This window comes from Geotrypetes seraphini, chromosome 11, assembly GCF_902459505.1.
Source record: "Geotrypetes seraphini chromosome 11, aGeoSer1.1, whole genome shotgun sequence".
NCBI classification, from domain to species: Eukaryota; Metazoa; Chordata; class Amphibia; order Gymnophiona; family Dermophiidae; genus Geotrypetes; species Geotrypetes seraphini.
In genome coordinates, this window is record NC_047094.1 from 90,103,198 (window position 1) to 90,117,419 (window position 14,222).

At 44.5% G+C, this 14,222-nt stretch overlaps 1 protein-coding gene across 1 annotated transcript in view; it reads right to left on the reverse strand.

Moving 5' to 3' along the window:
- Nucleotides 1-14,222, reverse strand: part of COL9A3 (collagen type IX alpha 3 chain) — a 248,740-nt gene that overhangs the window by 131,358 nt on the left and 103,160 nt on the right. Inside the window, exons 19-21 of the mRNA XM_033962849.1 lie at nucleotides 11,890-11,943; nucleotides 10,247-10,291; nucleotides 9,914-9,967 (exon numbers count right to left, since the gene is read on the reverse strand). Of these exons, the coding sequence (XP_033818740.1) occupies nucleotides 9,914-9,967; nucleotides 10,247-10,291; nucleotides 11,890-11,943 (153 nt within the window). The remainder of the gene's footprint in view (nucleotides 1-9,913; nucleotides 9,968-10,246; nucleotides 10,292-11,889; nucleotides 11,944-14,222) is intronic.

The window sequence follows — 14,222 nt, forward strand, 5'->3', positions numbered from 1 at the left end:
AACAAACGGTGCCCCCCCACGAACTGGCGTCACCCCCCTCACGAACGCCCACCCCCCCATGCGAACTGGCATCCCCCGCCCGTCCAATTGAAAACTTACTCCCAGTGTGGCACCAGCACACAGCACCAATCCACAGGAGGTGCTGGTGCCCGAAGATCGTGCCTCTCCTCCGACTGGGCCTTGAGCATCAGTGCATGCTCAAGGCCTTCTGGCTCTTGTTCTCTCCAAGAATCTTGAAGAGAGGCGGGAGCCAGAAGGCCTTGTGCATGCGCAGATGCTCAAGGCCCAGTCGGAGGAGAGGCACGATCTTCGGGCACCGGCACCTCCTGTGGGTTGGTGCTGCATGCCAGTGCCACACTGGGGGGTAAACTTTCAAAGCAGACGGGAGATGCCAGTTTGTGAGGGGGGGCAATGTCGGTTCACGGGGAAGCAGCGTTTACGGGCGGGGGGGGTCGATGCCGATTCACGGGGGGGGGAAGATGTGGAAGCGCACCAGTGGCCTCGGCGATAGGGGGTCTTTTGGGGATGTGGTGGGGTGGGGTGGAGTAGCAACAATGTCCGGGGGGGGAGGGATGGGAGGTGGAACGAATCAAGCGAGTTTCCCTTACTTTCTATGGGGAAACTCGCTTTGATATACGAGCAAATTGGTTTACGAGCATGCTTCTGGAATGAATTATGCTCGTAAACCAAGGTTTCACTGTATTAGAACATTATCTTAGGCCATGTTCTTAAGTGGCTCTGTGGTTTTCTTTCTGATAACATAACATACATTTTTATTTATATACCACACAAGCTTTTCGGTCAGTGAGCTACAATAGATAGAATATTGGCATCAATGAGTTAACAATAGTTTAACATCAATATGCTGCTTTGAAGGGATTACAAGAATTTTGAGAACAGATGAATTTTTAATAGCTTTCTAAAATGCATATATGATGTTGATATTCTAACCATTTGGCCCAGTTCGAGGATCCTTGGAAGCAGCTTGGTATGATAAGAGTCGGTTAATGAATCTTTTCTGAATACAACCTTTGACTGAAGGGTAGGTAAAAAATGATTGGGAGGCGGATCCAAGATGGCCGCAGTTAGCTGATCATTAGAAGGATACGCTGGGAAGCTTGCTGCAAGAATTATTGCTGCTATTTTGGCGGTTTTACCGCCAATTTTTCCTTGGTGATGCCGAAGAGAAGGGGGAGAAGCACCGCAGGAACCTCGTGGTGCTCTGCAAACTACCCCTCTGTGACCATAGAGCGGTTTCTCAGCCTCTTCCAATGGGAGCCGATTTCTTTGGGTAATAGCCCACCAGTCGCAGAGATGCAGAGTGGAGCTGCGAAAGACATCTTTGGGACGAAAGTCGCTCTAAGTCCTGAAGTCAGAGAAACTCCCCTGCAGCTGCAGAGAGCCAGCTCGCCGTGGCAAGGGAGCGGGTCCCAAGAGGTACTGTTCCCAGACCGCGAGACTATTGGGAGCTTGGCAGAAGATTCTTCAGAGGACTGATCAAGTCCTAGGATGGATCCTATACCTGCAGCCGGAATATCTCAGGGTCAGGAGGAGCAAAGGCAGCAAGATGAGAGTTTGTGAGGTGAGCTTTCCAACACAAATCAAGAAAGTGCTTTTTCAGTGGTAAAACCTCCCGAAGTTACTATGGATAGTCTTTGGGACCTGGTTATCAAACTGGGGAACTCTAACATCACAGATAAAAAATGTTGAAAAGAAATTAAGTGAACAAAACCAAAGAAAATAAAGACCTTAAACAAGATTTGAATTCAGCCAAAGTGGACGTTGATAAAACACAGAAGGAAGTAATTGGCATAAAACAAGTACAAGATACCTTGATAAAAGACCATACTAATTTAAGGAGGAAATTAGAAATGTTAGAAAATAATGTTCGTGCAAATAATTTGCGCTTTTTAAATTTTCCCCGAGTTTTCTCCATGGCACCACGAGAAATGTTGAAAAAATATTTAGTTGAAACTTTGGGGGTCTCTGAGGAGTCGATTCCCTATTTATTCAAGTATATTATTTGCCTAGTAAAATTAATGAGCAACAAGAGGCTGACCAGGTTCAACAATTAGATGTTACAGCATTGCTGGAGACCTCAATAATATAACAGGCTAAGTCCACAACTCTCTTGGTAACGGTAGCTCTTAAGTTAGATAAAAATTGGTTGTTAAAACTGTTCTTTAAGATTTGGAATAAAGAGTTCTTTGGTAGAAAAATACAGATTTTCCCAGATGTGTGTAAAGAGACCCAGTCCCGAAGACGCCAATTTCTATTGCTAAAACCTGCTGTAATTTAAATTGAGGGAATTTTCTTTCTTCGTTTTCCTTGTAAGTGTAGAATTAGGTATGGAGCTAATCCTATATAATAAAAGGCTAACTCGCGCATGCGCACTCCTATTTGTGTGCTTCCATGATCAGTAGTTCCGTGGCCGCATGAATGCGCATGCGCAAATCCCCAGCACTTCCCTACACTCGCCGGAAGGACTGGACTGTATGAGTCCCCAGCACAAGCGTGTGGCCGACCCAGGATCGTGAGAGGATGCACCGTGCAAAGTGCTGCACACTACTGGAGGGGGAGGGACATACCGGCACAAACCTCCCGCCAGAGAGGAAGGGCTGAAGCCAGCAACAGCAGCGAATTGTAAACGCTGCTGTTGCCTGAAGCACCCGAGGCAGACGCTTCTCTCCCAGCGAGATGACTTTAATATCAAACGTCCCTCCAGCGTTGGCAGCCGCAGCACGCTAAACAGGCTGCTTCAGGCTTTCTCCTGCAGTTGAGTCCCTCTGCCGCGTCACTGATGACATCATCAATGACGCGACAGAGGGACTCAACGGCAGAAGAAAGCCCGAAGCAGCCTGTTTAGCGTGCTGCGGCTGCCAACGCTGGAGGGACGTTTGATATTAAAGTCATCTTGCTGGGAGGGTCGCAGAGTCAGCGGGGGTTGGGCTGGGAGGGGAGAGAAGCGTCTGCCTCGGGTGCTTCAGGCAGCAGCAGTGTTTACAATTCGCTGCTGTTGCTGGCTTCAGGCCTTCCTCCCTGGCCGATCCTGCCTACTTCCTGTTTTCATGAAGACAGGACCGGCCAGAGAGAAAGACCTGAAGCCAGCAACAGCAATGAATTGTGAATGCTGCTGCTGACCAATGAGGTAGTTAAATGAGGAAAGGGAGCAGAGGGGAAGAGAATGGCTTGGAAGGAAGAAGGAAGGTATGCCAGATCAAGGGTAAAGGAAGGAGGAGATGGAGAGAGGCCATATGGAACAGAGAGAGAGAGAGGGCGGACACTGGATGGAAAGAGAAGAGAGGGGCAAGACAGAGGGTGAACAATAGATGGAAGGGGTAGAGAGAGGGAGACACACCGAATGGAAGTGTGGAGGACAGGGGGAGCAGACGTTGGAAGGAGGGGGCCAGGGAAAGACACAGACAGAAAGAATGACAGCGTCCAAGGAGAGAGAGACAAATTAAAAAAAAAAAAAACAGACAGACAGACATGTACTCTAGCACCCGTTAATGTAACGGGCTAAAACACTAGTAAGTATATATTCTTTGATCCATCACACCTTATCAAATTCTTAACCTTGAAGCATCTGGAGAAAGAGGGAACAACAATTATTTAATTTGACTCCTTGTATAATGATTAGCTAGCCTTACTTCTATTCCCCCCCCCCCATTGATTAAATTGTATTATCCACTCATTGAAAATCTTGGATCATGGAATGTGGACTAGAGATTATTATGTTAGATGCAACAATTGACTTCTTTTGGAAAGTTTATTTTATTTATGTAATCTTTTCTGTACAAGATGTTCAAAATGCTTGCTAAATTTTGAAAATTGATACATAAATAATAATAATAATAAAAAAGATTGGGAATATGTAGAGCCGTTAGGTCAGGGGTGGGCAACTCCGGTCCTCAAGGTCCAGAATCCAGTCGGGTTTTCAGGATTTCCCCAATGAATATGCATTGAAAGCAGTGCATGCAAATAGATCTCATGCATATTCATTGGGGAAATACTGAAAACCCGAATGGAGGACCGGAGTTGCCCACCCCTTAGTTAGGTAGTTAAGCAGTAGGCCATATAGGGCTTTGTAGACAAGGCATCCAAATTTGAAGATAACTCTTCCCTCGACAAGAAGCCAGTGTAGTTTTTGGTAGAATGGAGTTAGGTGATCAAATTTTTTCAGGTTAAAGATTAGTCTCACTGCCGTGTTTTAGATGATACTCAGTTTCTGGAAATGCTTGCATTATCCTGCTAGGTATGAATGTTGCAGTAGTCCAGGAGGCTTAACACTAGCGATTGGACTAGTAATCGGAAAGGTGCAAGTTCAAATAATTTTCTTATGGATCTTAGTTTCCAAAGCATGATGAAGCCTTTGCATACAACTTGATTCACCTGAGTGGTCATAGATAGATGTCTATCAAGGTGAACTCCCAGGATTTTAATCGAAGGGGTGATGGGAAAGGTATTTCCTCTCAGAGTTAAGGTGTCCAAGGTGCAGTTGGTAGAGGTGGCTAGAAAAAACTTAAGTTTTTTCAATGTTTAGTTTTAACTTGAAGTGTGACATCCACCCTTCTATAGTGGATAAGACTGAGTCTATTCTTTGAATCTCTGCAGGCAGGCAGGCGACTGGAAGAACAACAGTAATATCATCAGCGTAACTATAGTGGGTAGTAACATTTAAGCTTTTTAGATGAGCTCCCAGAGAGGACAGAAACATAGAAACATAGAAGATGATGGCAGAAAAGGGCTACAGCTCATCAAGTCTGCCCACTCTGCTTACCCACCCCCTGTCTATGCCCTAATGACCCAATTTCCTTATCTTGACTCTCGTAGGGATCCCACATAGGTATCCCATTTATTCTTAAAGTCTGGCACGCTGTCTGCCTCGATCACCTGCACTGGAAGCTTGTTCCAATGATCAACCACTCTCTCTGTGAAGAAATACTTTTTGGTGTCGCCATGAAATTTTCTGCCCCTGAGTTTGAGCGGATGCCCTCTTGTGGCCGAGGGTCTCTTGAGAAATAAAATATCATCTTCCACTTCGACACGTCCCGTGAGGTACTTAAATGTTTCGATCATGTCTCCCCTCTCCCTACGTTCCTTGAGAGTGTAGAGCTGCAATTTGTTCAGTCTCTCTTCGTACGAGAGACCCTTGAGCCCCGAGATCATCCTGGTGGCCGTCCGCTGATCCGATTCAATAATGCGCACATCTTTACTGTAATGTGGCCTCCAGAATTGCACACAGTACTCCAGATGAGGTCTCACCATGGCCCTGTACAACGGCATTATGACTTCAGGCTTTCGGCTGACGAAACTTTTATTGATACAACCCAATATCTGCCTTGCCTTAGATGAAGCCTTCTCCATTTGATTGGCAGTTTTCATGTCTGCACTGATGATTACTCCTAAATCTCGTTCTGCTGAAGTCCTAGTTAAAGTTTCTCCGTTCAAGAAGTACGTCCTGCATGGATTTCCGCTTCCGAGGTGCATGACCTTACATTTCTTAGCATTGAAGCCTAGCTGCCAGGTTGAGGACCAACTTTCCAATGTAAGCAGGTCCTGCGCCATATAATTCTGTAAACTGCATTCACTTACTATATTACATAGTTTGGCGTCATCGGCGAATAGTGTTATTTTACCTTGAAGCCCTTGAGTCAGATCCCCTATGAATATGTTGAAAAGGAGTGGACCCAGGACCGAGCCCTGCAGCACTCCACTGGTCACTTCCGATGTTTTAGAGAGGGTATCATTAACCACCACCCTCTGAAGTCTGCCACTCAGCCAATCATTGACCCATGCAGTTAGTGTCTCTCCTAACCCCATCGATTCCATCTTGCTTAGCAGCCTGCGGTGTGGGACACTGTCAAAAGCTTTACTGAAGTCCAGGTACACGACGTCCAAAGACTCTCCCAAGTCCAACTTTCTTGTTACCCAGTCAAAGAAGCTGATGAGATTGGATTGGCAGGACCTACCCTTGGTGAATCCATCTGACTGGGATCCCGAAGATTCCCTTCATTCAAGATCGTGTCCAATTTGCTTTTAATTAGTGTTCCCATGAGTTTGCACACTATTGATGTGAGACTCACCGGTCTATAATTCGCAGCCTCTGCCCTGCAACCCTTTTTATGCAGAGAAACGACATTAGCTAATTTCCAGTCCAGGGGAACTTTCCCCTTACTTAGGGAGAGATTGAATAGCTCAGCCAACGGTTTCGCCAGGACATCGCTCAATTCTCTGAGCATTCTTGGGTGCAAATTATCTGGTCCCATGGCTTTGTTCACCTTGAGTCTTGCCAGTTCACTGTAAACTTCACCTGGTGTGAACTCAAAATTCTGAAACGGGTCTTCTGTGCTTTGTATTGCCTTCAACTGCGGACCGTGTCCCGGTGCCTCACAGGTGAAGACTGAGCAGAAGTATTCATTCAGTAGTTCGGCTTTATCGGAATCTGTTTCCACGTATCTTCCATCCGGTCTTCTAAGGCGTACTATCCTGCCTGTGTTCCTTTTTCTGTCACTAATATACCTGAAGAAGGATTTGTCCCCCTTTTTAATGTTTTTTGTCAGAATTTCTTCCACTCGAAGTTTTGCCTCCCTAACTGCCATTTTGACCGCTGTAGACCTGGTCCTATATTCTACCTTTGCCTCTCTTTTCTCCGTGCGCTTGTAGGAGAGAAACGCTTTTTTCTTCTCCTTAATGAGGTGCGAGATCTCCGCGGTGAATCATTGGGGTTTATTGTTTCTTTGTCATTTATTTACTGATTTTATGAAGCGGCTAGTTGCTTCATGTATGGTTGATTTCAGTGTTAACCACTTAGCTTCTACATCATCGGTCTCCGCTTGGTCCTGCAGCGTCCGATGGACGAAATCTCCCATGCGTGCGAAGTCTGTGCCCCGGAAATTGAGTACCTTCGTTTTCGTGTTTGATCTAGGGAAGCCTTTCCTAAGGTTGAACCATACTATGTTGTGGTCGCTGGAGGCTAGCGTATCTCCTACTGAGACCTCTGAGACGCTTTCCCCGTTGGCGAGTACCAGGTCGAGGATCGCCTGGGCCCTAGTGGGCTCCGTTATCATTTGTTGAGACGTGCTCCCTTTATGGAGGTTAAGAGCCTCCTGCTACCGCTGGTTGTCGCTGAAAATGAGTTCCAGTCTGCATCAGGCATAATGAAGTCCCCTAGATAGATAGACATTGAAGAGAAGGGGTGATAGAGGGGTGCCTTAAGGAACACCACATTTGCTGGTCCATTTGTCAGATAGGATCTCTCCAGACTGCACTTGGTAGCTGTGACGTTTTAAGAAGCCTTGGAACCATTGGAGGACATTTCCTGATAGTCAAAGGAGTCTAGGCAAAGCAGCAGTAAGTTATGGTCCACTAGGCCAAATGCACTACTGAAGGAGGCAATTACAGTTTCTGTACTGAATGATGGTCTAAAGCCTGATTGGGAATCATGGAGTAGGGAAAACTTTTCTATGTGGTTCATTAGTTGGGATTGAACTAGTCCTTCCATTAGTTTTATGAAGAGGGGAGTTAGGGCAGTGGGTCTGTAGTTCTCAATCTGAGCGGTTGGTTTCTTCATGTCTTTCAGGATAGGTCTGATGATGATATGGCCTCTTTCTTTGGGAAACTCCCCTTTATTTAGCGTGCCTACTAGCCATGTGTAGAGATCAGCTAGAAACTTGGATGAAGCCTTAGACATTCGTACTGGGGGGCAGGCATCGATGGGAGAGTATGTGTGCATGTATTTTTTTTGAATAGTTGGTGAAATTGTGTCCAATTTGGTTGATAGAACATAGAGAGTTAAAATTAATGGTATTTTCTCTGATGGCTGGAAGCATTCTTGCAGAGTGCCTCAAGGCTGTTGCCTGTATTGGTTTTTTTTTTTATTTATCAAATTTTTACATGTTATAAATCAAGTATCCACTTGTACAGAAAGTTGAAGAAAAGCAAGAAAATAATACTCAAAGGTAAAATACATAATAATCAAATAAAATAAAATAAATGTTTAGCTTAAATTCAGCTCAAGTCCTCAACAATAGATCCAAGAAGGATAAGGCGGACATATTAACAAATGCTAACAACTGCTAACAACTATCAATTCAACTATTAGGAAAACAAGATCCCTTGTCTGAGAAAGAATATCATTATTCAAATGCACTTCACTTTGATTTTGATTTTCCTTCATCCAGCCGAGTTCCTGCCAAAAGGCTGTCAACTGGAATGGTTCAAAGAATACATATTTTTTCATATGGTATTGTATTACACATTTACAAGGGTGTCGAAGGAAAAAAGTCCCACCAAGAGATGTAATACCTGGCTTCATCAAAAAAAACTCTCGCCTTCTCCTCTGGGTTTCCCGTGCCAAGTCTGGAAACATTAATATTTTTTGTCCAAGAAATTATTTCATTTTATTTCTAAAGAACAATCTAAGCAACCAATTTTTATCTGGAGCAAGAGCCACAGTAAGAAGCAATGTTGCCGGAGATACAAGCTCTCTATCCGAAAGTTCCAAGATTGCTGAAACATTAAGTGGTTGATTATTCTCCTGTTGTTTAGATGGTGATTTAATAGCTTTCATTGGTAGGTAATATACTTGAGTAAGTGGTGGTAATGTATCTTCTGGAATACCCAAAATCTCCAACATATAACGTTTCAACATATCCCTAGGTGTCACCGAGGCTATCCTAGGAAAGTTAATCAGTCGGAGATTATTATTACGAGAAAAATTCTCCAAAGATTCCAGTTTTCTACGCATATTTGTATTATCTTTTATTATTGCTTCATTAAGCTGTTTTGATACTTTTAACTCCTGTTGTATATTCTCAATAGAATTCTTAGATTCACCAATTTCAACTTTTATGTTTTTTATCTCAGTTTCTTGAAGAGTAATTTTATTTTCCAGCTGCAAAAGCTGGGGCTTGACAGATTTGGCCAGGTCAGTCACTAAATCCCAAATTGAATCCAGTGTTACTTCTCTGGGTTTTTCAATAACATATGAAGGATTAAAAGTTTGAATAGTCTCACCAGTTTTCAGCTGTTCCTGGCAATCCTTCTGCTGGCCTGAAGTAGACCCTGATGTTTCAAAGTCCTCGGTGTTTCTTGGACTCACCTGAAAACTCAGGGAGTCCATCTCCACGCTCCCCTCTCTGTTCTCCCTGGCCTCCGAGGGTAGATGCCTGCCTTCTCCCGGCAGCTCCTCCACTCGTGGGGAGCTGGTAACCTGAGGAGGTGGGGGAGGTGCCCTAGCGTCGGGGCTCAGCGTTGTCTCTAGCCTCAGGGAGATCACCTCATTTCCGCCCCTCTGAGGCGTCTCCAGCGGGGGTGCCGACGCTGCCGGGATATCCTGCATCCAACGCAGGAGTTCTTCTATGTTGCCGAACGAGGGGACCGCCGAACGCCGCGAGGCTCCAGCGGCGCTGCGACCTCTCCTCTTCGGCATTCTAGGTAGGTAGACCTATTCGGCAGAAACTTTTTTTCAGAAAGTCTCCTCCGGCGTGCTGTTCAGCGTCCGGGACCGTCGGCCATCTTGGATCGAGTCCGATGTCTTTTACAATCGTTGCCTGTATTGTTTAATGTTTACCTACATTCTCTTGGTCAGAAACTTGGAAATGGGGGACTACAAATTATTTATGCAGACAACATTACAGTTAAAACTCTGATATATAGTTCTTTTGAAATGTGGTCAGAAACTCAGGCACTGCCTAAGGGAATAGAGCTGCTAAATATACATATATTTATTTAATATTAAACCATTTAAATTAGACAATTTCAAATTATATCTCAGCCTGCTGAATATTGGCCTCATTAGGTCAAGGAATTTTGTCCCACATGTGAGCTGTTGCAAAGTGCTAGAATATTTTCTCATATTGCTTTAAATGTGTTCAGAAGTCATTCTGTGCTAGGCCTGTGAGATACATACAGGGATACCTGGCTCTCCAGATGGACCCGCTTCTCCCAACTCTCCAGCTTTACCCTGCAGGCAGGAAAGAGTGGTTAGATCTTCAAGTCGTACTAAGACAGACTTAATCCACTCCCTAATCACAACAACTACGGTAACCTCTCCCCCCCAAGAATTCAGGATATATCCCTAAACACAAATAGGAAATTCACCAAAGTGCCAGCACATAGATAGAGGAATTGGTCCCTTCGCACCATGTGCACCACTTGAACGAGCATCCCAAGCAAGTGACAGGACTGTGATGCAAGAAATGCGGTCATGCATGTAATAGCTAAAACAAAAGGCATCACTTACTGGCTGCCCTTTTTCACCAACGGCACCTGCGTTTCCAGATAGTCCCTAAAAATAAATTCCCACGATACAGAACTTCAGACAACACAACACAGCAGAGTAAGTGATTGAATTCACATGGTCAATTTTCAAAAGGCTTGATGCCAATCCCAGTGGCAGTATCCATAGAAATCCATTAGCCACAGATAGTCAAGTCTGTGTATGGATGGCAATGTGCTGAATGTTGGTCTAACCTCTCTGCCACTTCCTGTACAGGGCTGGTGAGGGGTCAGGATGCAGCGATGTTCAACCTTTCTATGGATAGCAGACTTAACATAAATGCACAATTACCTTTATGGTAGACGAATACAGTTACTGTAAAGTGCTCAGCAGCATAGACATAGACCCAGAGTTAATGTACTGTACTGTACTATCTGTACAATGGCACCATGTTCACATATTTATTAAATGCTTTAGTGAATGTTTAAGAAAAACACACACATACTGACTACTGGCTTTGAAAATTGATCCCATACAATATAAAGGAATAATTCTAGTGAAAGTATTTTTCTTTCCAGTGTCAAACAGTGAACATTTCTGTAATTACCAGATTGTAAACTGCGGATATATTTTGCATATGTAAGGGCTGATGTTTACAAAGATTTTTCTAGATTATCTTTGGGATTCAACTTTCTCCTATGCTCACCAGATCAAGCAACATTCCCAGGGTGCAGTGATACTTACTGGCAAAAACTGTTTAGCTTAAATCAGCTAAAGAAATCTGATTAGACAGAAACAACTCATATCCTAAACTTAAGCACTTAACTATGTCCAATTTTCTGCTTTCTACTTCACAAAGTTGGACATAACAAAAGGGTATTATACAACATTCCCTTACACATCTCTGCCCATGCACCTCAATCCTACCCCATAAGGCTCTCACAATGCCAGCACTGGGCAGCTCTGTCACAGGAATCAGTTATATTGCATAGCACTGAGGGGTAATCAAATAAACAAAGTTACTAGTGACTAGTTTGACTAACCATCAATCACATTTGACCTAGGCTTAAGGCAAGCACCTCCAATACTGAACAAACTCCTTGAATGTGTCTAAAGGTAGTTTCCACTGGGTTTAACACCTCCAATATTTTTGAAACATTAGCTACTATGAACTGCAGGAAACCTCCACTGGAAGTCCTGTCTAGAGACTCAATAATGTCCTCTGCACCTGTGAGAGTTGAGTCAATTGTGTAGATGTCACCAATAATTGGGGCTAATATCAGAGACAGGATATTGGGCTTGATGGATCTGCTTCCGTGTGGCAGTTCTTATGAACTGTGTATGCTCTACTAATCTTCCAAAGCCCAGCAGTGAGGAGCTTGTCTGCTAATGTACCAGAATTCACCATTTTGGCTTTTGTAGAATCTCATAGAAAAATCTGTGGCAAGTTGATGACATCATAGCTTGGTTTTCTTTTACAAATTTTTGTATACTCAGAACAGCAATGACCATTCTTTCACAGAGCAAGGGGTTTACTGCTACAGTTTCACTGGGGCTTCCAAAATACAAACTTAACTAGAGTTGAAGTGAGTAGCAAGAAGCATATTGTGAGAAAAGCTGAGGCATTATCCTGCCACTCTCAACATAAGAAACATCTGAATACTCACAGGGAGTCCATTGGGTCCTTTCTCTCCAGGAACTCCACCCCTGCCAGTGTCTCCCTGTGAAGAGGCAAAAGGTCAAAATAAGAGCCATTTTATTCAGAGTGCTGCTTGCCTTTAGAGCACCCTAAAGCTTGTACACAGTATTTGTCAATAGTTTCAAACCTATAACATACAGAATGGCTAATTGTGGGCTAATACCCTCTCTAAACAACACCTCTTCCACAGAATCTGATATGCTTCTATGTACATATTCCATCTCAAAGTACAGCAAGTGCTAATAAATGGAGCATAGAGCAGGCAAGAAGCAGAAACTCCTCCAAAGACCTACTGCATGGAGTAGAGCTCTCCAGGATTTTAAAGACATCTTATTTAGGTCCACTATTAGGCAACTGCCCTAAGTGTCAAGTTGGGGAAACAATAGTCATCAAAAAGCAAAAAGGAGAAATTAGGTTCTTACCTGCTAATTTTCTTTCTGTTAGCCTGCAGACCGGTATAGTTATTCTTTACAGATGGGTTTATTCCTCACTATGACCAGCAGGTGGAGACTCAGACATAAACTTATAATATATTAGCTGAGGCTCCCTCTAGCAATCCAGTCTGCCAAATAGCCAAGCAGAACCTAGGAAAATACTAACTTGAACAGCAAAAACACTCCGAACAGGAGGTTAAAAACAACAAACATATGGTAACAACTGTTGGAACATGTATAGAACTGGAATCCTGCAGTGAAAGTGTCCCCACAGCTCACCAGCAAAGCCAGCTGAGCCACAGCCACTGTTCTTATATCTCCCTGGCCCTAGAAAAATACTAGAACCCGCAGAAAAATTCAAAATCTGCACGCAAGCAAAAACCTGCAACCACCGCACAAAGACAGAAAAGGGTGGGGAACTATACCGGTCTTTAGGCTAACAAAAGAAAATGAGCAGGTAAGAACCTAATTCCTCCTTCTGCTAGACCGGTATAGTTATTCTTTACAGATGGGACGTACCAAAGCAGTACCCAGCAAGGGTGGGACCCTTGAAGGGCCGACACCAGAACACGCTCACTGAACACAGCGTCCCGACGTTCTGAAACATCCACACGGTAGTGTGTAGAACAAAGGAATGCAGAGAAGACCAAACTGCAGTCTTGCAAATATCCACTGGAGGTACTAAAGAAGACTCAGCTCAAGAAGCTGCTTTACCACGAATGGAATGAGCCTTGAGAAATTCAGGAACAGGCTTTTTCTGAAGAAGAGAAGCAGAAGCAATAGCCTCCTTGACCCAGCGCGTAATGGTAGCCTTGGAAGCACCATCCCCCTGATGAGAACCTGCCAGAAGGACAAAGAGATGATCTGACTTCCTGATCCCCTGGGTCCATTAAACATAAGTGAGAAGGACCCGACTGACATCCAACTTGCACAACTGTTTCTGCTCAGAAGATTCCTCCCGACTACCCAACACCGGGAGGACCACTGCCTGAATGACATGAAAAGGAGAAACTACCATGGGCAGAAAAGAAAAAAACGGTCTCAAGACAACTCGCTCCCTAGAGAACCTGAGGAAGGGAGAGCTACAAGAGAAAGCCTGCAGCTCAGAAACACGTCTAGCAGATGTAATTGCCACCAGGAAGACCGCTTTAAGAGTAAGGTCCTTCAAAAAGCAGTCACCCAAAGGTTCAAAGGGTGGATGCACCAGAACAGACAGGACCAGATGGAACAGAGGGTCACACGGGAGGCTTGAGTAATTTGGCTGCCCACAAGAAGCGAATCACATCAGGAATAGCAGTCAAACGCTGACCTTTCAACGACAAGCCGCAAGCTGAACCCAGAGAGAAGGCCAAGCCAGGCCCCTGTCCAGGTCATCCTGCAAGAACTCTAAAATGTTAGGCAAGGAAAGGCAAAAGAGACCACTCCTCAAATATACGACAAAACGCGCACAAAAGCCAGAGAACTGGAAAGTCTCCGAGACCCCAAGAAGGTTGAGATCACTTTATCTGAATACCCCTTCTTATCTAGGTGGTCCCTTTCAAGAGCCAAGTCGTAAGACAAAAGGGACCCGGATCGAACAATGGAATGGGGCCCTGAGACAGAAGGTCAGTCGAAAGAGGCAGAGGATCTGCCACCAGATGCCTCACCAGGTCCGCGTATCACGGATGCTTGGGCCAATCCGGAACCACCAGAATAAACAGGCCTGGAGTCTAACAACATGGAGAAGAACTCTGCCCACTAATGGCCACAGAGGGAATACATCCAACAGACCCTCCGCTGGCCATGGCCTCATTTTTGGATTAAAAAAATGGGAGCACATTACTCCTTTTTATCAAAAACTTCATTGGTTACTGTTAGAGTCCAGAGT